Here is a 27,134-nt window from a genome sequence, read left to right as displayed (position 1 = left end):
TCAATTTGAGCTGTTTGACTCTGATTTGAATATTGGTTTCAATGCTTGGTGATTTACTCTCAGGTGGAGTAGTGAAAAATGGTGTTTGAAAATGCTTACATATACTCAAGGCCCGGACCCTTGTGGTTATTTGCAGAAGGAGTTTTGAATGCTTGAAAAAAATATTGTTGTCGTTACTCTCGGTCCGGACCTGGATGGTTATGCAGGAGGAGTATTAAGAAGTCTAAGCAGTGGTTACTCTCAGCACCTCCATACGACGCACGCTGCGGTCTAGGGGGCGTTTGGTTGTAAAAGGCCTCTATATCTCCCGGCTTGGACCTTTTTAGGTTATGCGGGAGGAGTGATGAGGGAGTCGTTGAATATCTCCCGGCCCTGACCTTGTTAGGTTATGCGGGAGGAGTGTTCATCGGCGGCTTTATGTTTCTATGTCTTGTAACATGCATATGTGAGCATTTGTGTTGCATTGTGATGTGCCAACCACTGAATATTCCTTATTGGATGAGATACTTTTGGGAAGTCAACGACCCACGATATCAAGAGTTCTGATCTGGAATGAGACTCCTTATTGGATGAGATTCTTCTGGGAAGCCAACGACCCGGGATATTAAGAGCTCCGATTTGGAATGAGAAAACTGATTGTCTCTCGGAACGACCCTTGGAAATTTTTGAGCTAACTTGAGTTGTTTTGCAGATATGCTGTAATCACGGACGATTAATTTCTTTCAAGAAGGGGGGATGTCACAAATTGCTCACGTGTCGAGCCACTGAAGAACGGAGCCGACTTGCAGATCCACGCCGAGGGGCCTAAACCCTAGAAGAAAGCAAAAGTAGTAGAAGAAGTTTCACCAACACGCATTTTGCGCTGCTTGCTAGCGTGGTAAATTGTATGGAATTTCTCATTTTGCGTTGGCCTGCTGATGTGGCAGAGCTGTACGGATTCCTGCTTTTGCGCTAGCAGCTTTTAAGCACTTGCTTTTGAGTTTGAAAGATTTTCATGTAACTGGTTTTTATGGCCAAGGGCCTTTAAATATGAACCAAGGGCTCATTCTCTGGCATGCTTCCGTACAAAGGTGCAGAGGGAGGAGTACCGGCATTACACTGACTTCAAGTAATATAAAGAAATACCGAAAGGGGTGCCAAAGTTTGGGGCCAATGCTTTCTGGGGTGGAACTTCGCCACTCCCCATGTCGTCTAACTCTTTCTGTTCAATTGTTATTTGAAGTGCTAGAAGTCTGTTCAGTCTATTCTTTTCCGTTGGCACGTGGTGCCGGTCTTATGACAGCCGATGATCCCTACTACAGTGCCCATGTTGCAAATAATTCCCTATGACAATTTGGGAGCACTGGAAAAGCCAAAAGCCTACAAAGAAGGTGGTGCAGCTATCAAGTTTGAAACTTTCAGCAGCTTTGAGGATAAGGCAAAGGCTCTTACTTTCCTCCAACAGTTTGATACAGCTTACGCAGGGGGGAATGTTACAGAGGCCTCCAAGGTTAGGAAAGCTGCCACTTTCTTGAAAGGCAATACGCTTACATGGTTAACGACACTGTTGATGCAAGGATAGGCACCCACCACATGGATATACTTCAAGCAAATGTTTGCATCTACATGGCTGTCAAACGAATTTGAAGCCGATGTCATGACGGATTGGCACCAACTCACTGCGGCTACTTACAAGAGACTACAAGAGTACAATCGGAGGTTCTGTAAAGCGTAGCTCTCAGTAACCTCCTACAGGTTTGTGTCACTGACGGAGCAGATTGAGAAGTATTGTTGTGGGCTGCCTAAAGGGCTTCGAGATTATTGTACAAAGAACAGAGTGGCTATCCTCTCTTAGCTTATGGAAGTTGCCAACACTCGTCTTGCCTTGCTGAAGGGACAAAGCGATGAAGATGGGAGTGCGCCCAATGCGCGATGGACCAACGGTAGGAGTGGCTAGTAGGGACACGAAGATTCTTTGAGAAAATAAATCTGAGAGGGATTCTTTCCTTGAGTGACAACATTGCCAAAGAGCTCAGATACCATAACGGCTATAATACGCGTACTTCATTTAGAATATGGAACCGTATTGAAATGTATAGTACGTCTTATAATGCTCTCTATTCTAGCATTTTTTTGCTCAAAACATATTTTATTCTAATGTCTTTTGTTGGTTGATTAAGTGTGTTTTAGAGCTTCATGGTGCTTGTTTATGTATGCTATGATTAAACATTGAAGAGTCATTGAGGAGGTGCATGACCCGCTTGATTTGTCCTTATTAAAGTATCATATCTAAAAAAGTTGACTTATTTTATTTTCGATTCTCAAAAATACGTCTAGTACGTGTATTGTACAACGCGTATTAAATGTCCTGTCCCGTATCATAGCTGCTATGTCAGATACTAATGTAATGTGCAACGGAAGTGATTGATGATGAATGCTCAAGATTAGTGCTCAACGCATACTCAAGGTTCCTTTTACTGCATGAGAGAGTTCCTCTTACTTCATGAGAGAGATCCTCTTACTTCATGAGAGAGATATGCAATGGACTAGAGAGAAGAGAAATGATACTGTGAGTGAAGGTTCTGTGACTAATAGAGAGAGAAGAAGACTTAACATTGGATGAGGTCCCAAACCCCTCCCCCTCTCTATCGCTAGAAAGATATTTGCTTAAGATTGCACAAATGCTCATACAATGGTCCTAGATGCTAAGATGCTGATGGGATCTTGTTGTAGGTATTTGCTTTAGATTGCACAAATGCTCATACAATGGTCTTATGAGAAGTGACCCCTAGGTCACTTATATAAGGAATTGAAGCTCGATCGATCAATGCCAATAAAAAACTCACGATTTTAATTAGCTGGCTAAAATGTGACTTATTATTAAGTTAATGAACTCACTTATAAGAGGTGCTTTGTATGCGGTACTACCTAGACCGGGTACTAATGATCTGTACAGAACACTCCCCAATGCCTACACGTAGCAAAGACACTGATTGTGCTCTTGTGAAACCAGAGGATATGCAACTCCTCTAAAGTTCCTGGGCATGCACGTCCTGCGTATAGGCTCACAAGGGTGCACAAACGCTTCCTAGGTTGTCCTCAACCCTAGAAATAAAAGTGACAGCTTGTCCACATGCACATAGAGTTAGATGTGAATGTGACAAACCTCTTTCTTTAGGAGAGAGGCAACAGCTTCGAAACTCACATGAGGCTATACAACGCTTGTACAATTGAAGTGGAGATGCTCCCTGGTACAGTTTCAAGAACCCCGCACTAAGCTATGGGTGTTTGATGCCTTGGTGACATCCATATTATTGTAAAGGGTACAAATTTGGGGAGCATCGTAGTCCGTTTGATTGGATGTATGATGAATGGAGAGATATGGAAAGACCACTAGTCACTATGATCTCTAAGATGATCCAATGTAAGACTGCAATGCAAGATGAGATAATCGGGGTGGAATAGAGAGCTACACTAATTGTGGTTGAGACCTGTACTAGATCAAAATCTTATATTATTACATAGCTTGTGGAGCTTCCATATCACTGTAATGCTAGATTTGCCCGTCGAGTCATCTTGAAAGCTCGCCATGGGAGGAGGTTGTGGATGTTGGTGTGCACAAATATTAGCATGGTTTCAATTGCATGGCTTTACTATGGACACATTGCCAACCTTTCAGTACTTCTTGGATGCACCGTCACTCGCACTCACATATTCAGAGATCAACAAGATTATCGGTCAGGATCCACAAGTCACGCAAATTGATACAGACAAGACATGGATGACTCCTGTTCCGGAGCTTGGAAAGAAAAAGGTTTCTACAAAAAAAATGACATTACTAAGGTTAAATTTCTTGTACTATCCAAGATACATGGATTCACACCTCACACGGACGCTATGTGACATAGGACAACTTCAACCTTGAATGTGCAAGCTATGCGACTTAGAGCCCAAGATAGAGAGGCAATACATGTGTCAATGCCTAGAATCTTGTGAGATGCGGGGACGATTTCATTGTCTTTTCAGAGAGAAATTTGGGCCTTTGTCCACGTTGATCGATTACGCTGATCAGAGATGCTTTGGGCCATTCCAAAGCAGCAGGACTCTAGGAGATGTCAGTTTTTAACTATGGGACTGTCTTAGACAAAGCGATAGAGATTAGTAGATCTTGACACCCTTTGTACCTCTCATAGATCACATCACCGACATATTTACCTTCATGGCATCCAAGCCTGTACTGAGACTCGTAGGTGCTTTATGAAGACGTAAATTAAGATTTTATTTCATCTCTCTCTCTCTCTCTCTCTCTCTCTCTCTCTCTCTCTCTCACACACACACGCACACACAGAGGAGAGTAGCAAGCAGAAATGTACCTGGAAGAAGCCCCATTCTTCGCATGCTTTGGTGACAGCCTGAGCGGCGATATGAGCAGAATGGCCACCTTGGTGGAGAAGGTCGTGTAGGTCAATGACTGGGATGGAGCTGTGGCCATGGCACGGCTCCCTTCGATGCAAAGGCTGAACAAATCGTGAAGGAACTTCGGGCAGCTGTTGCTTGGAGATGGCTTGCGCCAAATCTACAGCCATGAGTAGCTTCTGAGTGTATGTGCCAAGTGTAGAAGCGTAGGGAAAAGCGCATAGGAAATTGAACACCCAACGCACACTTTCAACTCTCCACGGCATTTGAAAATTTCAACGCTCCAATATAAGCTGCAGAACCAAAATGATCATCTATATGTATTTTATAACAGCAGTCCTATGTATATTTATTCTATAATAGCAATCCGAGTACCCCTTACACGTGTCAACGTCTACAAACTGAAGGTTAAATGCCAAAAATAAGAGAAGCTCACGTGCACGGGATAAAGAGGGGAAGAGAGAGAGAGAGAGAGAGAGAGAGAGAGAGATGCCGTCGAACGACCGACTATACTAGTGAAATCTTAAATCGATTTTTGGCCTACTAAAAGCCTTAGTATCCATATAGGTGAAGGTCGTTCTCAATTTTAATTGTTACACATAGAGATTTTAAAAATCTTGAAGCGAAATAAATTTTGTCCCTTTCCAAAGCTATTTCCCAAAGCTTCATTCATTTTTTTGGCATGCTGAAAAAGCCTTGTCTTCATAGGAGTATGATCCCATGATATGAAGTATAGTATTTTTTTCGTGTTTAAACACATTCACTCACATAATGTGAGTTATGCAAAAGGAAAAAAAGGAGTATGATCCCATGATATGAAGTATTGATTGATTTTTTTTTTTTTAGTTTTACTTGTAAAGAGTCTTTTTATTTAAGGACTTCACAAAGATTCATTTCATTAAATTGTTTAATTATTTTCCATGTTTATTAAATCTATCTTTTTTTATGAAGATATCAAAATATACTTTTGATTTGATTTTTCAATGTATCTTTTTATTTATTGTTTTCATTTTATTTTGTTTTATAATGATAATGTGCAATGTGCACCTTTCATCTTATTTTTTAAGTAGGTCTTTTTTTTCAGTACTCACAAATGTGAGTAATATAAATATTTTTGTATTATTTAATTATATCATTTGGACACTTGTCATTTTTTTTCTCTTTGAGAAAAAGAACTTAATTATTTATTTTTATGCATCTAAATTCTCATTGGACCCCTTTAAAACCTATCCAATAGGATTCGAGCACATCATGATGGCCACATGGGGAGGATCTTAACATGTGTATTTTATGCTTATTAAAATATCATGTTTGAATTGAACACTTCAAGCACCTAGTCTTTAAGTATGAAAATTGTTTATTCCTCTTGAGAGATCATGTTTGAATTGAATACTTCAAGAACCTTAGTCATTTAAGCATGAGAAGCACATCAAGCTTGGGCAAGGTTCCCACAAACACCTTAAACACTTTAGTTAGCAAGCCGAAAAGTACCTCCTACTTGGGTAGGATTCCCACCTCAAGGTCAGTTTTAGCTTGCCTAAGGTCAAAGGACTTTTTAACACTAACTTTTGGAGGTCTTTAATGAAGCTAACCTTAAGGTCTTTAAGCTCCATTAGGTAGCATTGCTCTTTAATAGACCATCTCTCATTTGGACCCCTTTAACCTTGGCCCCGTATTGAGACAGATCCATAAGCACATGTCTATACTTGTTCTCGTTTATTCTCCCATATTAAATGATCAGTTTAATATGAGAAAATCATTTGGGTTGGTTAGATATAAGATTTTATGACAATACCTCTCTCTTGAAATCATAGTCGTCCTCGACTATGAGGTAGAAGAGATAAAGTCTTAGTCATTATTCCACATTTCTTAGCGGGTAGAGGATCCCTTTTCACCCTACGACATCATTCCAGAATGGATGACTAGTCCATTTGGTGCTTGGGAGACGTAGTTGCCGCAAGCATGTCTGCTCTTTAGTCCATATTATACTCCAAAAGTAGAGTGACAAATTCTACTTGGTGTTTGAGTGACGTCGTTATCACAAACATGATTCTAAGCATGCATACTATTTACATTTTTACACAAAAGAGGATTAGTTTTATAAGACAAAAATATTGCCCATTTAGAAAGCATTTATATTTGCTTACTCTAGTGTAGCATTGTAAGCATTGACAAGGTTCATATTATCCATAAGCTAAGTTCCTTGCATCCATCTAGCATCTTGAAAATGATAATTCTTAAACTTAACAAGACATCATTGGATAATCTTATTGTTTCTTAGTACCTTGTCTTCATGTCGAAGAATCGATTCGGGTTACAACACCTCTTTTTTATCTTTGATTTGTGGCGGGTCCTTAATTATTGGTTCTTTTGGTGGCTCTCCTTTGTAAAGCTTGAGTAGGCTCACATGGTTAGCATTGTGAATGAGCCAATGGTTGGGAAACTTTAATTAATAAGCCATCTCATTGATTGGCTTAAGATGTTTTTTTTATAAAAGGACCATAGTATCTTTTTGCTAGTTTAGCATAATACTCTTGGTGGCCCATAGGATTCTTGCCCGTAGTATGCCTTAGATGAGCCTTAAGAAACTTTAGCAAGACCCAATCATTTTCCTTAAAGGCTAAGACTATTCTGTGCTTATTAGCAACATCCCTTTTTGCCTTTGCTGTTGTGAGATGGATATAACCTTTTTAATCTTTGGAAAAGATTCTTGTAAGTCTCGGCTATATTCATCAACGGCGAAGATCTTCCCATGTAATTTAAGTAGTAAGGGACTTTTGGATCTTTCCTCTTTCTCCTCAAAAGGTACTTTCCCCATAGAAGTGTGTACATTGTCATTGTACGTATACTCTATAAGAGGTAGGTTCTTCTCTCATTGAGAACGTTGATCTATTTTTATGACTAGGCTTTTAGTAGATTAAGAATCGTTCGATTAATTTCACTTTGGCCATCCGTTTGTGGATAGGCCAAAAGAGAAATTTAATATAATTCCTAGATTCTCAAAGAGACGCTTCCAGAAATTACTGGTCATTCTAGGATCTTTGTCCGACACTATGGATGTTGGCACGCCATGATACTTGAAAATTTGAGATCTGAAGAGGGTTGTCGTTTGATGTGCCTTAATAGTCTTTTTGACGGGCATAGAGTGTGTTTTCTTACTAAGCCTGTCAATTGAAACGATCCAAGTTGCTTTCCTCGATCAAATTTTGACTTTTGGCATACCATCCATTTTCAAACATACTCTTCATGGTATGTTTACTTTTCATGGTAGGCCAACAGAAATACATTGTTACTCCTCGAAGAGTAGATTATGAAGTCCTTCTTTGCCCCGCATAATGAGAAGCATAGGATTCATACATGACTTTCTTATTGTATGGGTGAGTAACACATTGCCTATTGCCGTTTGGAAGATAACCATCCTCCAAGGTAAATAGTTCTTTTTTCTTCCCTAATGCAAAGGTTCTAATTACGTACTTAAAGTCTCAGATAGTAGCATACCCATCTATCATAAAAGATAGATCATTGTGAGTTACTATAGACACCACATTTACCCTTGGCTGTCATGAAAGTGCATTGACCACTTGATTGTGCTTGCCAACAATGTGAGCAATATGAAATTTAAATTGTGAAATAAAATTTTCCCAGCTCATTTGTTTGTCAGAGAGCTTGGTTTATGTCATGAAGTTCTTGAGGCTTTGTGATCCATTTTTAGGATGAATGGAGCCCCCAAGAGATAGTGCTTCCATGTGTCTAGGGCATGTAGAATAGGTAAAAGCTCTTTTTCGTATGCCCAAGACCCGTTCATTGGCATTGAGCCTTCGGCTCTCATATGCTATGGCATGCCCTTCTTAAAGCAAAACTGCTCCAAGGAAATCACTACAAGCATCACATTGGACCTCAAATGGCTTTGAGAGATCCGGAAGCATGAGGACTGGTTGAGAGGTAAGCTTCTCTTTGAGCTTGTCAAAAGCATTTTGCTCCTTAGCAGTCCATGAATACTTAACATTCTTCTTTGTTAAGTCATGTAAATGTCGTGCTATTTGAATTTTTTTTGTTGTGAAGCATCTATAGTATGCACACATACCAATAAAACTTCTTAGCTCATGTAGATTCCTTGGATTAGGCCATGCTTTTATAACTTTGATGGATCCATATGGATACCATCTTGAGAGATAATATGACCTAAGTATTGAATCTCTTGAAGGAAAGATTTGCTTTTCTTTTCGTTGAGAAAAAGCTTGTTCTCCCTCAATTCATGAAAAATCACTTGGAGATGTTGCTTGTGTTCCTTCAAGGACTTGGAGTAGATGATGACATCATCAAAGAACACTCCAGTGAACTTGCGATAGGGTCTTCTCCATCAAACGATTGAATGTGGCTAGTGCATTGGTCAAGCGAAAAGGCATGACTAGATATTCATAAAGACCAAACATTGTATCTTCATCCACTATCTTTATTTGATGATAGCCACTTTTAAGTTCAATCTTACTAAGGTAGGTAGAGACTTGTAGCTTATCAAATAGATCTTCTACCCGAGGCACAGAAAATTTGTTTTTGATAGTGATATGGATTTAGTGCTCGATAGTCCACACACATACGGTATGTACCATCTTTCTTTTTCACTAAAAGGACTAGAGAACAAAAGGAAGAGGAGCTAGGCCTCACCATGCCTTTGTCTAGCAATTCCTGTACTTGCCTCATGATCTCCTCTTGTTGAGCTTGGGGAACTCGATAAGGAGGTTTGTTAGGCGGTGAGCTTCCTGGTAGGAGCTCAATTCAATGGTCATCATCCCCTCATTTTGGAGGTAAGTCCATAGGTATATCATCGATAAAAAAATCTTGGAATCTATTTAGAAAAGTAGACAAGTCTAACTCTTTTTTATTCCTATCATTTTCATTTGATAAGTCATTAGCGTCATTAGTGGATTCTTTGACAAAATCATGTATGCAAAAATCGAGATTTTCATGGACTTATCAAAATCCGGTGAATTTACAAGTGGTATAGTACAACCAGACTCATTAGCATCTACATACATGCTCTTTCCTCTATAGGTGAAGTAGATTCTCCTTTCAGGGAACTTCATGTTGGTAGCCATGCGGTTGAACCATGGTGCCCCTAGGATAGCATCCTCATGTTGGAGAGGAGAGATGAAAAAGGCTTCTTTCTCAACATAGCTTTGGACATGAAGCCTCAACTTCCCAATCAAGGGAGTAACGGAGGCTTGTTGTCCCTGAAAAGCTGTGTCAATAGTTACAGTATCTCCTATCTCAAAAGCTTGAATGCCCAACTTGGTGGCCAACTTCATTGATATGAAGTTGTGATTAGAGCTAGGGTCAAACAAGATGAAGGCATCATGTTCCCTTACCTTTCCCTAAGCATAGGAGAGAGGTGATCCTTTGCAATGAGCATCCTATTTTGGAGCTTCGATGGTGGAAGCTCTAGGAGTCTCACTGCGGGCATGTCCTGGGACAAGAATGATAGCCCTGTCCTTGCTCCCCACACATAAAACACTTATGCTCCTTGCAAAAAGGTTCAAGCTCTTTAGGAGAGAGTTTCTTTTAACCTTTGTAAACTTCCTTCTCCTTGGACCGATTGTTGTTGTTGTTGTTCCTGGATTGTCTGGAAAGAATTTTGGGCATTGGGTTTCCCCTTTGCATCACTTTTGTCTTTGTTTTCCATGGGCTTGACATTCATTCTAGCCCCTTGTTGGAAATTGATGTGGGAAGCAACCATGGTGTGGTGGAATATTCCGATGATAGAACCAGGCCATTGGGAGTTGACATACTTGATCATTTCTTCAAGTAATCCCGCACAAAATTATTGCTTTTGCTTGGCGAAGTCTATCTTTTGGAAGACAGTAGCCTTGAGATGTAAATCCCAAAACTTGTCCACATATTTTTGAGTGGACTCATGGGAGAGAAGCTTCAAACTGCACCATTCGGTAAGTACTTTGTCCTTTGCATCGCTTGCAAGGAGTTGCTTCATGATGGAAACTTGTAGAGTTTTCCATGTCTTTGGGGCTTTGCCATTTTCACGAAGGCTAGCCCACCATTGGCGAGCCGATTTCCAAAAGTACATAGCTACATGGCGTAGCTTGGAGGACCCCGTGAAGCCCTTGCCTCCAAAGACCGCATCAAATTGCTGGATGAAGGCCAATACTTTGTTGGTGGCACCAAAGGTGCCATTGTAGGTGAGAAAAGAGATACTCTTTCCTCCCTCTTTGAACTTCTTGAGCTTTTGTAAACTTCGCCATGCAGGGAAAGATTTACGATGTCCTCCCCTCTTGTATTCTCTAGGTGAATACCCATAGCATTCGTCGGAAGAGGAGGAAGGTGAAGAAGAAGGAGAAGAGCTTTCTTGACCTTTTCTTCCTTTGTTTCCTCTCTTCCCTTTTGGAGTGACAAGGAGAAGGACTGTGTGTTGACCACTTCCTCTTGGGAGGAGTTGGCGATCATCTAGACCGCCGTCTTCGTGGAGCCACATCGTCAAAGGAACTTAGGGATTCATTACTTTCTTGTTCTTTGGATTCCTCCTCTTGTATGGGAGAGAGTCTTCTTTTAGGGGTCTCATCAAGAGGCCTCCTAAGCTCTCTCTCCTCTTAGAGAGGAAGGGAAATCCCATAAGCACGAAGTTGTTGAGTCACTTCGGCTTGCAAAACAAGGTTTCCCATAGCTTGTTGCAGCCTAGTAACAAGATAATTGATAAACATATGGGCATCATCATTAGCACCTTCATGTGCAAAATCAAATTTATCAATGTTCATTGTACTCTCTTGTTATTGTTAGCCATGCTAATTATACTTATGTGTTTACTTAGTGTATTCTTTGGCAATTCAAGACATTAGTTGCTACTCCTCTTAGCCTTTGAAAACCAGCACTTAAGTATCTACACCCACATCTCAAAATGGTTAATTACAGAGAGTAGTGGAGTAGGTCTAACTTTGCAGAATTGCCAAGGAATAGCTCCTCGGACTTCTTATCAAAGCTCCCGAGGTGTGCACCATACCCCACATAGTGGGTTCAACAAAACCGATAATAGATCCCAGTCCCACTTACCCTAATATAATTGACAAAATCAACCATTAATAGGCTACTTAAGAACATCTCTTCTTAAGCAAGAAAAGAGAAAACCAAATTCTCTGATACCAATGTAATGGAAATGACCTATGAACTTTGAGAATAGTGGAATTAAGAGAATTAGAGTGAGATTTTTTTGTGAGATTACTTTGAGAACCTAGAGGGTGAACTTAATTGATGGTAGCAACATAAACATAGTACTTAATTAACTTTGCATGAACATTACTGTTGCAAGAGAGAGTATTAGAGAACATGACAATAGTTGAGGACCAGATTTACTCGGAGCCAGTCCCCCCTCCAAAAGGCGTTTGTATTATAGATTCTCCCATTAAGAGAGACTTGGTACAATACAATCTTTGTGTTCCTTGTGACCTAGGTGGTGCAATGAAGATGGAAATCTTCATGCATCACAAGCATAACATAAATTTTTCATAAAGCATTAACTATCCCAAGCGTCAGTCCCGAGGCCTCAAACACCTTCGAAGGTGGAGAGAGCTAGTGGGGAATGAGGGTAGGGAAGAGGAAGAATAATCATTCATAGGAGAATGAAATAGTTCCTCGCTTATCATCACTCTTATTGCTTAGCATAGCATAATAGCATAATAATGAAGATGAAGAAGATGGCAAGCTTAAGCATTGAAGCATGGACCTTGGTTGGATTCATTCCATAGCCAAGAGTTTTGGTGTAGGCTCACAACTTCTCAACAAGCTTGGAGAAGGAGATGGAGCTCTTGCACTTCGCACTTCACAAAGCTCGGTCCACCCCCCCTCCCCCCCCCCCCCTCTCTCTCTCTCTCTTATTATTTAATTATATCATTTGGACATGTGTCCTCTTTTTCCTCTTTGAGAGAAAGAACTTAATTATTTATTTTTATGCATCTAAATTATCATTGGACCCCTTTGAAACCTATTCAATAGGATTCAAGCACATCATGAGGGCCACATGGAGAGGATCTTAACATGTGTCTTTTATGCTTATTAAGATATCATGTTTGAATTGAACACTTCAAGCACCTAGTCATTTAAGCATGAAAATCATTTATTCCTCTTGAGAGATCATGTTTGAATTGAATAATTCAAGAACCTTAGTCATTCAAGCATAAGAAGCACCTCAAGCTTGGGCAAGGTTCCCACAAACAGCTTAAGCACCTTAGTTAGCAAGCACAAGTACCTCATGCTTGGGTAGGATTCCCGCCTGAAGGTCAGCCCTAGCTTGCCTAAGGTCAAAGGAATTTTTAATAGTAACTTTTGGAGGTCTTTAATGAAGCTAACCTTAAGGTTTTTAAGCTTAGGTAGCATTGCTCTTTAACATACCATCTCTCATTTGGACCCCTTTAACCTTGGCCCCGTATTGAGACAGATCCATAAGCACATGTCTATATTCTAACCCTTGTTCTCATTTATTCTCCCACATTAAAATGATCAATTTAATATGAGAAAATCATTTGGGTTGGTTAGATATGACACTTCCATATAACCAAAATACACATAGAGCGTCCAAGGACTCATAGGCTTTGTAAGGAGCCACCCTCAAGCAAAAAATAATACTATGATCATCCTGCATGAGTGCCACAAGAAACCAAACCTCTGCCACTAGAAGTGTTACCTCCCATATGGGATCAAAATGTCAAAAAACAGGAAAGTAAATTGGAAGAAACGCTTATCACAGAAGGGGGGAGCCCAATCGCTCCATCATCGACTGTCCAGAATCCATGCACCAAAAAAACGAGGGAAATAGAGCACTTACAGGAGCCGTCCAACCCACCAAGACCAACTTGAACATCATTTGAACCACTTAGTCTAGCAGCTCACCCCTATCCCTTGCCTAACCAATAATCTCTTGTATTGTACTAAAGCCCGCAAGATTGCAGGCACACAAAGATGGCATCAAGAAGATGCACGACCACCATTTCCCTCTGCAAAGAGAGGAGGGAGGGGTGGTCTCCACCTATGCTCAAAAATTCAAGATTATGTATGTATAATGTATGTACAATGAATAATATGATGTATGTTTTTATTTTATTTCTTTTTCATTTATTTTTGTTTTCAAATGGTAATGTTCAATGTATACCTTTCACTTTATTAGTTAAGTGAGGCCTTTCCTAGCATATAAGCCATTTGTGATTATGTATGTATAATGGATAATATAATTTTACATTAAAACACAACAAAAATTCCATATGATTGTGGGCAGTACTCATTTAAACTTACTTGCCATAAATCTCATCCCCCCCTTAACTTAGCAGGCCTTCGTGCCTCCTCACCTTGTTATCATACAAAAGTTTTTCAAAGCAGTTGTCCTTTCAGAGTTTCCTTTCAATTTTCAACATCATTCTCTCTCAATTTATTTGGAATAATAAATTGAAATATCCTAGCGATGTTTACTTTCACAATTTCATTGATGTACACTCACTTTTTGAACTCTATTGTTGGATTGCATAAGCCTTATTAAAGGGTTGCATTTTGGGTGCAATTGTGGATCATTGGTGGATAAAGTTTACTAGGCCTTAGTAAAGGGTTGCATTTTGGGTGCAATTGTGGACCATTGGATAAAGCTAGCTAATTAGTACCACATGGCAACAAACTTTTTTTTAACTATTCTTGTAGACCCTTGCGAGAGAGTATTGATGTTACCATATATGTGATAGTGATGTGTGTGAACACACTTAGGACCATTTTTTCCCTCGCTAGGAGGTTTTTTCCCCCGTACATTGTATATGCGTCCATCATTCTAGGGTTAACTTATCTTTCTATTATGAACTAAGAAATACACTCTCTATTGTGTGCCTTGAGCTTCTTCATCTTCTCCAAGCTGTGTGTGCATCTTTGCAACCCTAATTTCAACAATTGGTATCAGAGTAGCATTGCTAGCACTCACCTGCTCACTTTCTCTGATTTGGGTGAGCTTTGGTGAGCATGAGTAGGTCGATTAATACTTTGGGACAGCTCATAAAAAGTTCATAGAGCCGGCTTTGCTCAAAATTTTGATTCGGGCTCATTTCAACCTCCATTTCCACTACAAGTTGTACTACGCAAGCAATTTGGTTCTTTTGTGCAATTTTTTTGTCATTGCAATTTTTCTCATAACACATCCGTTATTGCCCTCTTTGGGTTGTGATATATAGCACGTATTAGTCTTGCAACTTGCTTTGTTTTTCTCTTTTTGGGTAGCCTTCACATCAGGTGCAGTACTGGCCATGGCTGACAACGACCCAGATGTTTTCAAGATGTTGGTTGTTGAGGATAAACTAGATCGGGATAACTACCCAATGTGGGCTTACATGATGACACATGTTCTTGTGTCAAAGGGCGTTTGGATGTTGTGCAAAGCATGGATGCACATCCGCCTTCCATGGATATAGGCTCTATTGAGGATGATGTTGTAATGGAATTGGCATATTAACTTGAGAGTAGCGGAAATTAATGAGAGTACTTTTGAGAACTTACTTTGTGAGTATAGCGGGTGAACATAATTGATAGTGGCAACATTAACATAACATTTAGTTAACTTGGCATGAACAATACTTTTGCAAGAGAGAGAATTTAGAGAACATGAAAACATTTGAGGACCGGATTTATGTGGAGCTGATCCCCCTCCAATAGGCATTTGTATTATGATTTCTCCCATTAAGAGAGACTTGTTACAATACAATCTTTGTCTTCCTTGTCACCTAGGTGATATGCAATGAAGATGGAAAGCTTCATGCATCACAAGCATAACATAAACTTTGAAGAAAGCTTTAACTATCCCAAGCCTCTGTCCCAAGACCTCAAACACCTTTGAAGGTGGAGAGAGCTAGCAGGGAATGAGGATAGGGAAGAGGAAGAAGAAACATTCCATAGGAAAAATAATTAGCTCCTCACTTATCATAACTCTTCTTTTGCTAGCATACATAATAGCATAGTAATGAAGATGGAGAAGATGACAAGATTAAGTACTGAAGCAAGGCTCTTGGTTGGATTTTCACTCCATAGCCAAGAGTGTTGGTGTAGGCTCTCAGCCTCTACTTGCTTGGAGAAGGAGAGGGAGCTCTTGCACTTTGCACAATGCATAATGAGTGTGTGTGTGGGAGAGTATATCCCCTAAGAAACTCCCTAGCTTGCTTTGGTTGACCCCCCCTTGTAGCTCATGCTTGAAGCTCATTGGAGCTCTCCGGTCCTAGCCAATCACAAGCAGGAGGCATTACAAGCAACAAGGGTAGCCTTGGGACAAGTGTCCCCCTTTCCCCTTTGAGAGAGAGAACTTGATAAATGCAAAGACAATTAATTCGATCTCCTAAATTATCTTTAGACCCCTTGGGTGGCCAACCAATAGGCTTCAACACACCATGATGGCAACATGAGGAGGAACTTGACAAGTGTCCCCTTTGCTTTCTTTGTACTAGGCATGCCTTGTGTGAGTGTGTGTGTGTGTACTCTCTCATCCCCCCTCATGTAGGGCTCAACCCCTCCTTGTTTGCCCTAGATTACGTAAGGACAAAGTACTTTTACACTAACTATTGGAGGTCTTCAATGAAGCTAACACTAAGGTCTTATGTTCCATTGGTTAGCCTTGCTCTTTGATAGGCCATCTCTCATTTGGGCCCCTTTACCTTTGGTCCCGTGTTGAGATAGATCTATAAGCACATGTCTATATTTTAACCCTTGTTCTCGTTTATTCTCCCACATTAACTGATCAGTTTAATATGAGAAAATCATTTGGGTTGGTTAGATATTACCCCTCTCTTTAAATCATAGTCGTCCTCGACTATGAGGTAGAAGATAGTCTTAGTCATTAGTCAATCTTACTTAGCGGTAGAGGATCCCTTTTTACCCTACGACATCTTTCCAAGATGGATGAATAATCCATTTGGTGCTTGGGACATAGTTGCCCGCAATCATGTCTGCTCTTTAGTCCATTTCATTCTCCCAAAGTAGAGTGACAAATTCTACTTGGTGTTTGAGAGAAGTCGTCACCACAAACATGATTCTAAGCATGCATACTATTTAAATTTGTGCACAATTAAAAAGAGAACTATTCTTATAAGACAAAAACATGGGTCATTTAAAAGAAATTTGTACATTTGCTTATTCTAATGTAGCGTTGTAAGCATTGACAAGATTCATACTATCCTTAAGTTGTATTCCTTGCATCCATCTACCATCTTCAAAAGGATAATTTTTGAACTTAATAAGATACCGTTGGATAATCTTACCATGTCGTAGTACCTTATCTTCATGCCGAAGGATAGCTTCGGGTTGTAGCACCTCTTCTTGGTCTTCCATTTTGGGAGGGTCTTCAATAATTGGTTCACTTGGTGGCTCTCCTTTGTAGAGCTTAAGTAGGCTCACATGAAAAGCATTGTGTATGAGCCAATGGTTGGGCAACTTGAGTTGGTAGGCCATCTCATTGACAGGTTTCAAAATTTGGAAAGGACTATAGTATCTTTTTGCTAGCGTAGCATAATACTTTTGATGGCCCGTAGGATTTTTGCCCGTCATTTGACTTAATCGAGCCTTAGGAAACTTGAGTAAGACCCAATCATTTTCTTTAAAGTTAAAGACCTTCTGTTCTTCTCAACAGTAAGTTTTTTCCTTTGTTGAGAGATAGATATAGCCTCCTTAATCTTTTGAAATACTCATCGGCAACGAAGATCTTCCCATGTACTTTGAGTAGCAAGGGACTTTTAGGTCTTCCCTCAAGGATCTCAAAAGGTGCTTTTCCCATAGAAGTATGGACAATATTATTGTAGGCATACTCTACAAGTGGTAAGTACTCTTCTCATTGTGAGCGTTGATCTACTTCGGTAACATAAGTCCTGAGTAGATCGAGTATCGTAAGATTGGCTATCTCACTTTGGCCATCCGTTTGTGGATGAAGAGAAATTCAATCTTGTTCCTAGATTTTCAAAGAGACCTTTCCAGAAATTACTAGTCATTCTAAGATCTCTATCTGACATGATGGATGTTGGTAATCCATGGTGTTTGAAAATATGAAGAGAGTTGCCATTTGGTGTGCCTTAATAGTCTTTTTTACAAGAATAAAGTATGCTTGCTTGTAAACCTGTCGACTATTGTCCATATTTTTGTATTCCCATGGATAGACTTGGATAATCCAAAGATGAAATCCATGGATATACTCTCCCATGGTGAATTTGGGATAGGCAATGGTTGGAGTAATCGAGGTTGCTTCCCTCTATCATACTTGGTCTTTTGGCATACTACGCATTTTGAAACATACTCTTGTATGTCCACTTTCATGGTAGGCCAATAGAAATACATTTCTACTCCTCGAAGAGTAGGTTGAATACCTCTATGCCCCACATAGGGAGAAGCATGGGATTCATACATAACTTTCTCACAAAGGGAATAGGTAACACATAGCCTATTTCCATGGAAAAGATAACCATCCTGCAAGTTGAGTGGTTCCTCTTTCTTCCCCAAAGCAAGGGCTGACATTATGTCTCTAAATTCAGGGTCAGTAGCATACTCATCTATCATAGAAGATAGATCATTGTGAGTAGCTATAGACACCGCATTAACTTTTGGTCATCGTGAAAGTTCATCGGCCACTTGATTGTGCTTTCCCACCTGATTTGTTTGTGGGAAAGCTTGGTTTGCGTCATGAAATACTTGAGACTTTGGTGGTCGGTTCGTAGAATAAATGGAGTTCCCAATAGGTAGTGCTTCCATGTGTCTAGGGCATGTAGAACAGCTAAAACCTCTTTCTCATAAATGCCCAAGACTCATTCATCCGTATTGAGCCTTCTGCTCTCATAAGCTATGGCATGCCCTTCTTGAAGCAAAACTGCTCCAAGGCAATCACCACAAGCATCACATTGGACCTCAAATGGCTTTGAGAGATCTGGAAGCATGAGGACTAGCTGGGAAGTAAGCTTCTCTTTGAGCTTATCAAAAGCATTTTGTAGCAGTCCATACATACTTAACTTTCTTCTTAGTTAAGTCGTGTAGTGGTCCTGCTACTTGAGAAAATTTTGCTATGAAACTTCTATAGTATGCACACATACCATTGGAGCTTCTTAGCTTATGTAGATTCCTTAGATTATGCCATGCTTCTATTACCTCTAACTTTGATGGATCCATACGGATACCATCTTGAGAGATAATATGACCTAGATATTAAATCTCTTGAAGGAAAAATTCACTTTTCTTTTGGTTGAGAAAAAGCTTGTCTCCCTTAATGCTTGAAAAATCACTTGGAGATGTTGCTTATGTTCCTCCAAAGACTTGGAGTAGATGATGATATCATCAAAGAACACTCCAGTGAATTTGCGGTAAGGTCTAAAAAATTTCTCCATTAGACGATTGAATGTACTGGTGCATTAGTCAAACCAAAAGGCATGACTAGATATTCATAAAGACCAAATGTTGTGTGAAACGCGGTCTTTAGGATATTTTCATCCACTATCCTTATTTGATGATAGCCACTTTTAAGGTCGATCCTACTGAAGTAGGTAGAGTCTTGTAGCTTATCAAATTGATCTTCTACCCGAGGTACGGGAAATCTATTTTTGTTAGTGATATGGTTTAATGCTCGATAGTCCACACACATACGGTATGTACCATCTTTCTTTTGCACTAAAAGGACTGGAGAACAAAAGGGAGAGAAACTAGGCCTCACTATCCCTTTGTCTACCAATTCCTGTACTTGCCTCATGATCTCCTGTTGTTGATCTTGTGAGACCTAATAAGGAGGCTTGTGAGGCGGTGAGCTTCCTGGAAGGAGCTCAATGGGATGGTCATCATCCCCTCGTTTTGGAGGTAAGTCCATAGGGATATCATCGATGAGCACATCTTGGAATCTTTTTAGAAAATTAGACAAGACTAACTCTTCTTGATTCCTACCATTTACATTTGATGAAACATTAGGATCTTTTAGACTCTTTAACAAAAATCATGTACGCAGGAACTGCGCTCTTCATTGACTTATCAAAAGCAGGAAGATTTACAAGTGGAATAGTGCGACCAGGCTCACTAGCATCTATATACATGTTCTTTCCCCTGTAGATGAAGTAAATTCTCCTTTCAGGGAACTTCATATTCAACCATGCGATCAAACCATGGCGCCCCTAGGATAGCATCCTCATGTTGGAGAGGAGATGAAAAAGTCTTCTTTGTCGACATATATTTGGACATGAAGCCTCAACTTCCCAATCAAGGGAGTAACAAAGGCTTGTTTTCCCTTGAAAGCTGTGTCAGCCATTACCATAGCTCCCATCTTAAAAGCTTGAATGCCCAACTTGGTGGCCAACTCCGTTGATATGAAGTTGTGAGTAGAGCCAGGGTCAAACAAGATGAAGGCATCATGCTCTTTTACCTTTCCCCAAGTATAGGAAAGTGATGATCCTTTGCGATGAACATCCTCTTTTGGAGCTTCAATGGTGGAAGCCCTAGGAGTCTCATTGCAAGCATTCTTCTTGGGGCAAGATCGATAGCCATGTCCTTGCTCCCCACACTTGAAACACTTATGGTCCTTGCAAAAAGCTTCAAGCTCTTCAGGAGAGAGTTTGTTTTTGCCTTTATAAACTCCCTTCTCCTTGGACCAATTGTTGTTGTTGTTGTTGGAAGTGCCTTGGGAAGAATTTTGAGCATTGGTTTTCCCCTTTGCAACATTTTTGTCTTTGTTTTCCATGGGCTTGACATTCCGTCTAGCCCCTTGATGGAAATTGATGCGTGAAGCAACCATGGTGTGATGGATTACTTCGCTAATAGAACCATGCCGTTGAGAGTTGATGTATTTGGCCATCTCTTTAGGTAATCCTGCATAGAATTGCTGCTTTTGCTCGGCAAAGTCTATCTTTTAAAAGAAGGTAGCCTTGAGATGTAAATACCAAAACTTGTCTACATACTTGTGGATAGACTCATAAGAGAGAAGCTTCAAGCTGCGCCATTCGGTAAGCACTTTGTCCTTTACATTGCTTGGAAGGAATTGCTTCATGATGGAAACTCATAGAGTTTCCAATGTCTTTGGGGCTTCACTGTTGCCACAAAGGCTAGCTTACCATTGACGAGATGATTTTTGGAAGTACATAGGTACATGACGTAGGTTGGAGGACTTTGTGAAGCCCTCATCTCCAAAGGCCGCATCAAATTGCTGGATGAAGGCCAATACTTTGACGGTAGCACCAAAGGTGCCATCATAGGTGAGAAAAGAGATACTCTTTCCTCCCTCTTTGAACTTCTTTAGCTTTTGTGACCTTCACCATGCAGGGTATGATTTGTGATTTCCTCCCCTCTTGTATTCTCTAGGAGAATAGCCATAGCTTTCATCCGAAGAGGAGGAAGGTGAAGAAGAAGGAGAAGAGGGTTACCTCTTTTGAGCCCTTTTCTTCCTTTCTTTCCTCTCTTCCCTTTTGGAATGACGAGGAGAAGGACTGTGTGTTGATCTTTTCCTCTTGGAAGGAGTAGGCAATCGTCTAGACTGCGGTCTTCGTGGAGCCACATCTTCAAAGGAACTTAAAGTTTCATTGATTTCTTGCTCTTTGAATTCCTCCTCTCGAATGGGAGAGAGTCTTCTTTTGGGAGTCTCTTCAAGAGGCCTCCTAAGCTCTCTCCCCTCTTGGAGAGGAAGGGAAATTCTATAAGCACGAAGTTGTTGAGTAACTTCGGCTTGCAAAGTAGGGTTGCCCATAGCTTGCTGCAACCTAGTAACGAGATAATTCATGAACATGGGGGGCATCATCATTAGCACATTCATGTGAAAAATCAAAGCTATCAATGTTCATTCTACCCTCTTGATTATTGTCAGCCATGTTAACAAAATTTATGTATGTACTTAGTGTATGCTTTGGCAATTCAAAACCTTAGTTGCCACTCCTCTTAGCCTTTGAAAATTGGCTCCTAAGTATCTACACCCACGACTCGAAGTGGTTAATTATAGTGAGTAGTGGAGTAGGTCTAATATAGCAGAGTTGCCGAGGGCTATCTCCTTTCGGACTTATTATGGCTCAATATCGGTAAAGCAGTAGGCAAGTCTAAAAAGACTCCATTATTAAGTACAAAGCTCCCGAGGTGCACCATATCCCACATAGTGGGCTCAACAAAATCGATAATCGATCCCAGTTCCACTTACCCTAATATAATTAACAACATCAACCATTTATATGCTACTTAAGGACCTCTCTTCTTAAGTAAGAAAAGAGAAACCAAATGCTCTGATACCAATGTAATGCAATTGGCCTATTAACTTGAGACGAGCAGAAATTAATGAGAGTACTTTTGAGAAATTACTTTGTGAGCATAGTGGGTGAACATAATTGATAGTAGCAACATTAACATAACACTTAGTTAACTTGGCATGAGCAATACTTTTGCAAGAGAGATAATTTAGAGAACATGACAACAATTGAGGACCGGATTTATGTGGAGCTGATCCCCCTCCAATAGGCATTTGTATTATGATTTCTCCCATTAAGAGAGACTTGTTACAATACAATCTTTGTCTTCCTTGTCACCTAGGTGATATGCAATGAAGATGGAAAGCTTCATGCATCACAAGCATAACATAAACTTTGAAGAAAGCTTTAACTATCCCAAGCCTCTGTCCCAAGACCTCAAACACCTTTGAAGGTGGAGAGAGCTAGCAGGGAATGAGGATAGGGAAGAGGAAGAAGAAACATTCCATAGGAAAAATAATTAGCTCCTCACTTATCATAACTCTTCTTTTGCTAGCATACATAATAGCATAGTAATGAAGATGGAGAAGATGACAAGATTAAGTACTGAAGCAAGGCTCTTGGTTGGATTTTCACTCCATAGCCAAGAGTGTTGGTGTAGGCTCTCAGCCTCTACTTGCTTGGAGAAGGAGAGGGAGCTCTTGCACTTTGCACAATGCATAATGAGAGTGTGTGTGGGAGAGTATATCCCCTAAGCAACTCCCTAGCTTGCTTTGGTTGACCCCCCCTTGTAGCTCATGCTTGAAGCTCATTGGAGCTCTCCAGTCCTAGCCAATCACAAGCAGGAGGCATTTCAAGCAACAAGGGTAGCCTTGGGACAAGTGTCCCCCTTTCCCCTTTGAGGGAGATGACTTGATAAATGCAAAGGCAATTAATTAAATCTCCTAAATTATCATTGGACCCCTTGGGTGACCAACCAATAGGCTTCAGGCACACCATGAGGGCAACATGAGGAGGAACTTGACAAGTGTCCCCTTTGCTTTCTTTGTACTAGGAATGCCTTGTGTGAGTGTGTGTGTTCTCTCTCATCCCCCCTCATGTAGGGCTCACCCCCTCCTTGTAGGGATTGATATTTGACTTTTGACACCTAAAGCCCCTCAAGCTTAGGCCCGGTTCCCACCACAAGCTTGTCCCTTAAGCACTTTAAGCTTGGGCTGGGTTCTCACCTCAAGTACAACCCTAGCATCTTAAGCATGACAATCATCTCAAGCATCTCAATCATCAAGGACTTCAAGCATCAGGCACCTCAAGCACCTTAAGCTTAGGCCGGGTTCCCACCTCAAGCACCCCAAGCTTGGGCCGGGTTCCCACCTCAAGCTCACCCCTATCTTACCTAAGGTCAAAGGACTTTTACACTAACTATTGGAGGTCTTCAACCTAAGGCCTTATGGTCCATTGGTTAGCCTTACTCTTTGATAGACCATCTCTCATTTGGGCCCATCTACCATTGGTCCTGTGTTGAAATAGATCTATAAGCACATGTCTATATCTTAACCCTTGTTCCCGTTTATTCTCCCATATTAAATGATCAGTTTAATATGAGAAAATCATTTAGGTTGGTTAGATATTAGATTTTATGATAGATGCAGTGTCTAGCAAGTCTATTGCTACTAGAGTTGTTTTGCCTATGACTGAGCAGGCTCCTTGGGATGTTAGAGATGTGTATGCTCATGCATTGATTGCATGGTCTGTGAAGTGCACTATTACTCCTCACATTCACTCAACAAAATCAAGAAAACAGGCTTGGAATACGCTAGCTGATCTTCGCACAAGATGCAATGAAGCTAAAATTACATTGTTGAAGAGCGACAATCCAACATTATGCAAGGGAAAGATGACATGGACATGTTTCTTGTTGATATGAAGGATATTAATGAGCAACTCCTTTCTGTAGAGGTGAAGTCATTTTTTATGACAGTTCACTTGTTTAGACTGTTCTCGATGCATTGCCAAATTCTTACCATGCTAGTACTTGGAGACTTATGAACCAAGGAGCCCCTCAAGCTGTCAAGTTTAATGCATTATGCACATTTCAGTTTCCAGAGTCACTTTCAAGAATGAACAGGGCATGCAATTGAACAGGCTTTTGTTGGTGCTCAAAGAAAAGGTGGTAACAACAATATAGCCACTTCTCATGGCTCTTCAGTGAGTGGCAAATCACATGTTCCTAATGTTTCTACTGGCAGCACCTCATCTAGGAATTATGATGAAAAGGGCAAGAGGAAGATGCATTGTTATTATTGCAAGGCTAATGATCACTTGATTGTCAAGAGATAGAGAAGGTGAGAGCTTGAGATCTTGCAAGCGCACGCGCATGCGCACGCGCATGCGCGCGCGCACACACACACACACACAAAGATGGAGGCAAAAGATTGTACATCTTCTTCTTTATTAACTCAAGATAAGAAGTCTACAAAACATAATGGAAAAATACAACATAAAAGGGGAACTAGTACAATGGTCTAGTGTAAACCGTTAGTGAGTGAGGTGAGTAGATAAGTGTACCGCACTTGTATAGGTAGACCAGCTTGGTGTAGTCCAACTATACTATCACTGGCAAAGATTTGGGTATCCACCAAGGCGCGCCAATGATGATGACTATCGATGGTAGTCATCCAGGAGTCGAATATGCTAAGCTTGACATCTCAACACTCCCTCTCAAGCTCAATGCCATCTCTCGTATGCCAAGAATTTCTCAAAATTGTCGTAGCTTCTCCACTCCAAGGGCCTTTGTAAAGATATCTACAACTTGGTCATCCATCACCACGTACTCAAGGTCGATGACACCTGCTAAGACCTCTCTCTGATGAAGTGGTAGTTACCATAGAAGATCTTGTCTGGAAACCATACAGCAGTATGATTGGTGTAAATCTAGTTGTTGTATGTTTGAAGTTTTTATAAGAAAATTCCAAAATGGATAAGTACTCTTCCCCAATTGGATTGCTTCTTACTTACATAAGAATGCAACATGTCCTCTAGGATTTGGTTACCCTTTTGTTATAAGCAAATTCCAAAATAAATAAGCACTCTTCCTAGTTAAATTGCTTCTTATTTACATAATAATGCAAGATGTCCTCTAGGATTTGGTTACCCTATTGGTTTAACCATCAGACTACAGATGATTTGTTGTACTCATGCTATGAGTAGTATCCAACTCTTGGAAGACTTCCCTCAAAAAATGACTATTAAACTTTCTATCTCTATCTTACACTAAATTTGTGGTCAGGCCCCATGGGTGAAAGCATGAATAGGTGGAAAGCTATATATGTGATATAATTAAATAGCATAGCATGACATTGGGGGTGTGGTCATTGGTGCCATATTTCAGACGTCCAAATTTATATTCTAAAAAATGTTATACTGAAAAATTCAGCCTTCACACACCCACTTTGTTTCATGAGTAGTTGGCAGTTTCAAACACCGTGCCCCCTCCCCCCCCCCCCCCCCCCCCCCCTCGACCCCCCGCCTCTCTCTCTCTCTCTCTCTCTCTCTCTCTCTCTCTCTCTCTCTCTCTCTCTCTCTCTCTCTCTCTCTCTCTCTCTCTCTCGCGTGTGCTCAAGGTCTACTGTGCTTAGAGCTTCTACTTTGCAAGCTTGGCTGCTTCAAGGACGATTGCAGTAACCGCCCTCTTCTCTTTGAGGTATGTCTCTCCCATTGAACATGTACACTCTCTACTGCTTGAGCACGCGCCCCCCACTTGGGATCATTTAGCTACATTAAGCTGCATTTGGAGCTGCATGAGTGCCACACCTTGCTCATTTGCAACAAGAGGCGAGCAAAACCTAATGCTGCTGCTGGCTGCATGAGAGGACATAGACTCCCGAGGTAATTTGCTAGTCCACAAGCTGCATGCAATCTTGGGGCAAATCCCATAGTACATCACCTTGCATGCCCTGCTTACAAGAGCAGGCCCATGAAGTTCTTGTTTCTTTTTAACAGGGATGATAAACGAGGGCACACCACATCTCATGAGTTCATTGGATGATGTGAAGGTATATCACTTGAGACTGCATCATGGCACCTTCCTCAAAGCATCCGATTCAAGCAAGCAGCAATCTAGTTAGGAATATCGAACCACCTCTGCATACGAAGTTTTGTCGTCTTGCCGAGGAATTTCATATGGAGCGTGGATTGCCATTGGAGGGAGTTGATCCGCGTAGCATGACAGGAAACAATGACATCTCTGAGGAGGACTAGGAAGCTGTCTTTATATGTCCAAAGCCTGTTCCGAGTAGCCAGAAGAAAGTGAAGGCATACCATGCTCGGTCGAAGTTCTTACAAAAGCTTGTGTGGAGACACTGGGATGTCTACCAGGAGGGTCCCTTCATGTGTGAAGTAGGGACTCAATTTGCAAAGGCCTTTGCATTGGAAAACTGCAGTGAATCTGGCAAACATCAAATTTCTTGGGCTATCTTTGCAGAGAGGGCAATGAGAGCCTCAGAAGAAAGACACAACTTGCAAAACAAGATCAAGAGGTGGGAAGAGCAGATGAGTGGTAGAGGGAGAGGTTCCAAAACCACTGCTGCCTCTACCAGATCATCATTGAAAACAGAAGGTACATCTGTACAATTGTCAAGCGTGCCTACAGGAGGATGCCTGGTACACTTGACAGAGGAGGATAGCAGGGCACTTGCAAAAATGAAGAATATTACAGAGGGCAGATTGCAAGACTATAAGTCAAGACTTGAGGGTGCAAAGAAGCAGGTAGAGGATCAAGTTAGAGAATTGCATAGGGCTGAGGATGCTCAAAGCTCAAACACTTTGGCCATAAAGTTGCAAACGGAGATTGATTGCGTGCAAGACCCTGTAGCTCGACAACACCTGATTGATTTGATTGGATAGTTCTCGAGTACTACTAGAGAGAACGTTGCTGAATTAGAAGCCAATGTGGCTAAAGCAAAGGTGCATACCCTCCTACATGTGCTTCACTTTGTTTTGGAGTATGTGGTTCACTTCCATGTGGTTATGTGGTTAGAGTGTTTTGGATTGTATGGTTATGTACTGTATGAGCATATTCTATTTTTGCTATGTGCTATATGGTCACAACATATCCATCATCTTCATGGAGTGGGTGGTTATATGCTATGTGCTATGTGCTATATGGTCACAACATAGCCATCATCTTCATGGAGTGGGTGGTTATATGCTATGTGTGGTTATGTGCTATGTGATTTATAGTTCAATCTAGGTGCAGCATGTTCACAATAGTACCCTCATCTATTTAGAATGTGTGTGATTCTATGCTATGTGCTCTATGTGGTTATGTGCTATGTGATACATAGCACAATGGACATGTGTAATATGTGCTATATAGCATAACCTGTATGCTATATGCTCACAGTATAGCCCTGAAGTGTGTGTTAAATATTGATATGTGCTACATAGCACACTCTTTTTATGTGCTATGTGCTAAATAGCACATTTTGTGTGTTATATGTTCACAATATAGCCCTGGAGTGTGTGGAATAGTGAAATGTGCTATATAGC

At 40.7% G+C, this 27,134-nt stretch overlaps 1 protein-coding gene across 1 annotated transcript in view; it reads right to left on the bottom strand.

The window, feature by feature from the left end:
• LOC147446438 (protein LATERAL BRANCHING OXIDOREDUCTASE 1-like) overlaps positions 1-4,682 on the bottom strand; it is an 84,205-nt gene extending 79,523 nt beyond the window's left edge. Inside the window, exon 1 of the mRNA XM_086525656.1 lies at positions 4,353-4,682. Within this exon, the coding sequence (XP_086381782.1) occupies positions 4,353-4,661 (309 nt within the window). The 5' untranslated portion in view covers positions 4,662-4,682. The remainder of the gene's footprint in view (positions 1-4,352) is intronic.
• Between the last annotated feature and the right edge of the window lie 22,452 nt (positions 4,683-27,134).

The sequence above is a fragment of the Adiantum capillus-veneris genome, chromosome 12 (genome assembly GCF_014529385.1).
Source record: "Adiantum capillus-veneris isolate H3 chromosome 12, ASM1452938v2, whole genome shotgun sequence".
Lineage (NCBI taxonomy): Eukaryota > Viridiplantae > Streptophyta > Polypodiopsida > Polypodiales > Pteridaceae > Adiantum > Adiantum capillus-veneris.
Note: the sequence above shows the minus strand (reverse complement) of the source record. Positions and strands in the feature narration are given on the sequence as shown.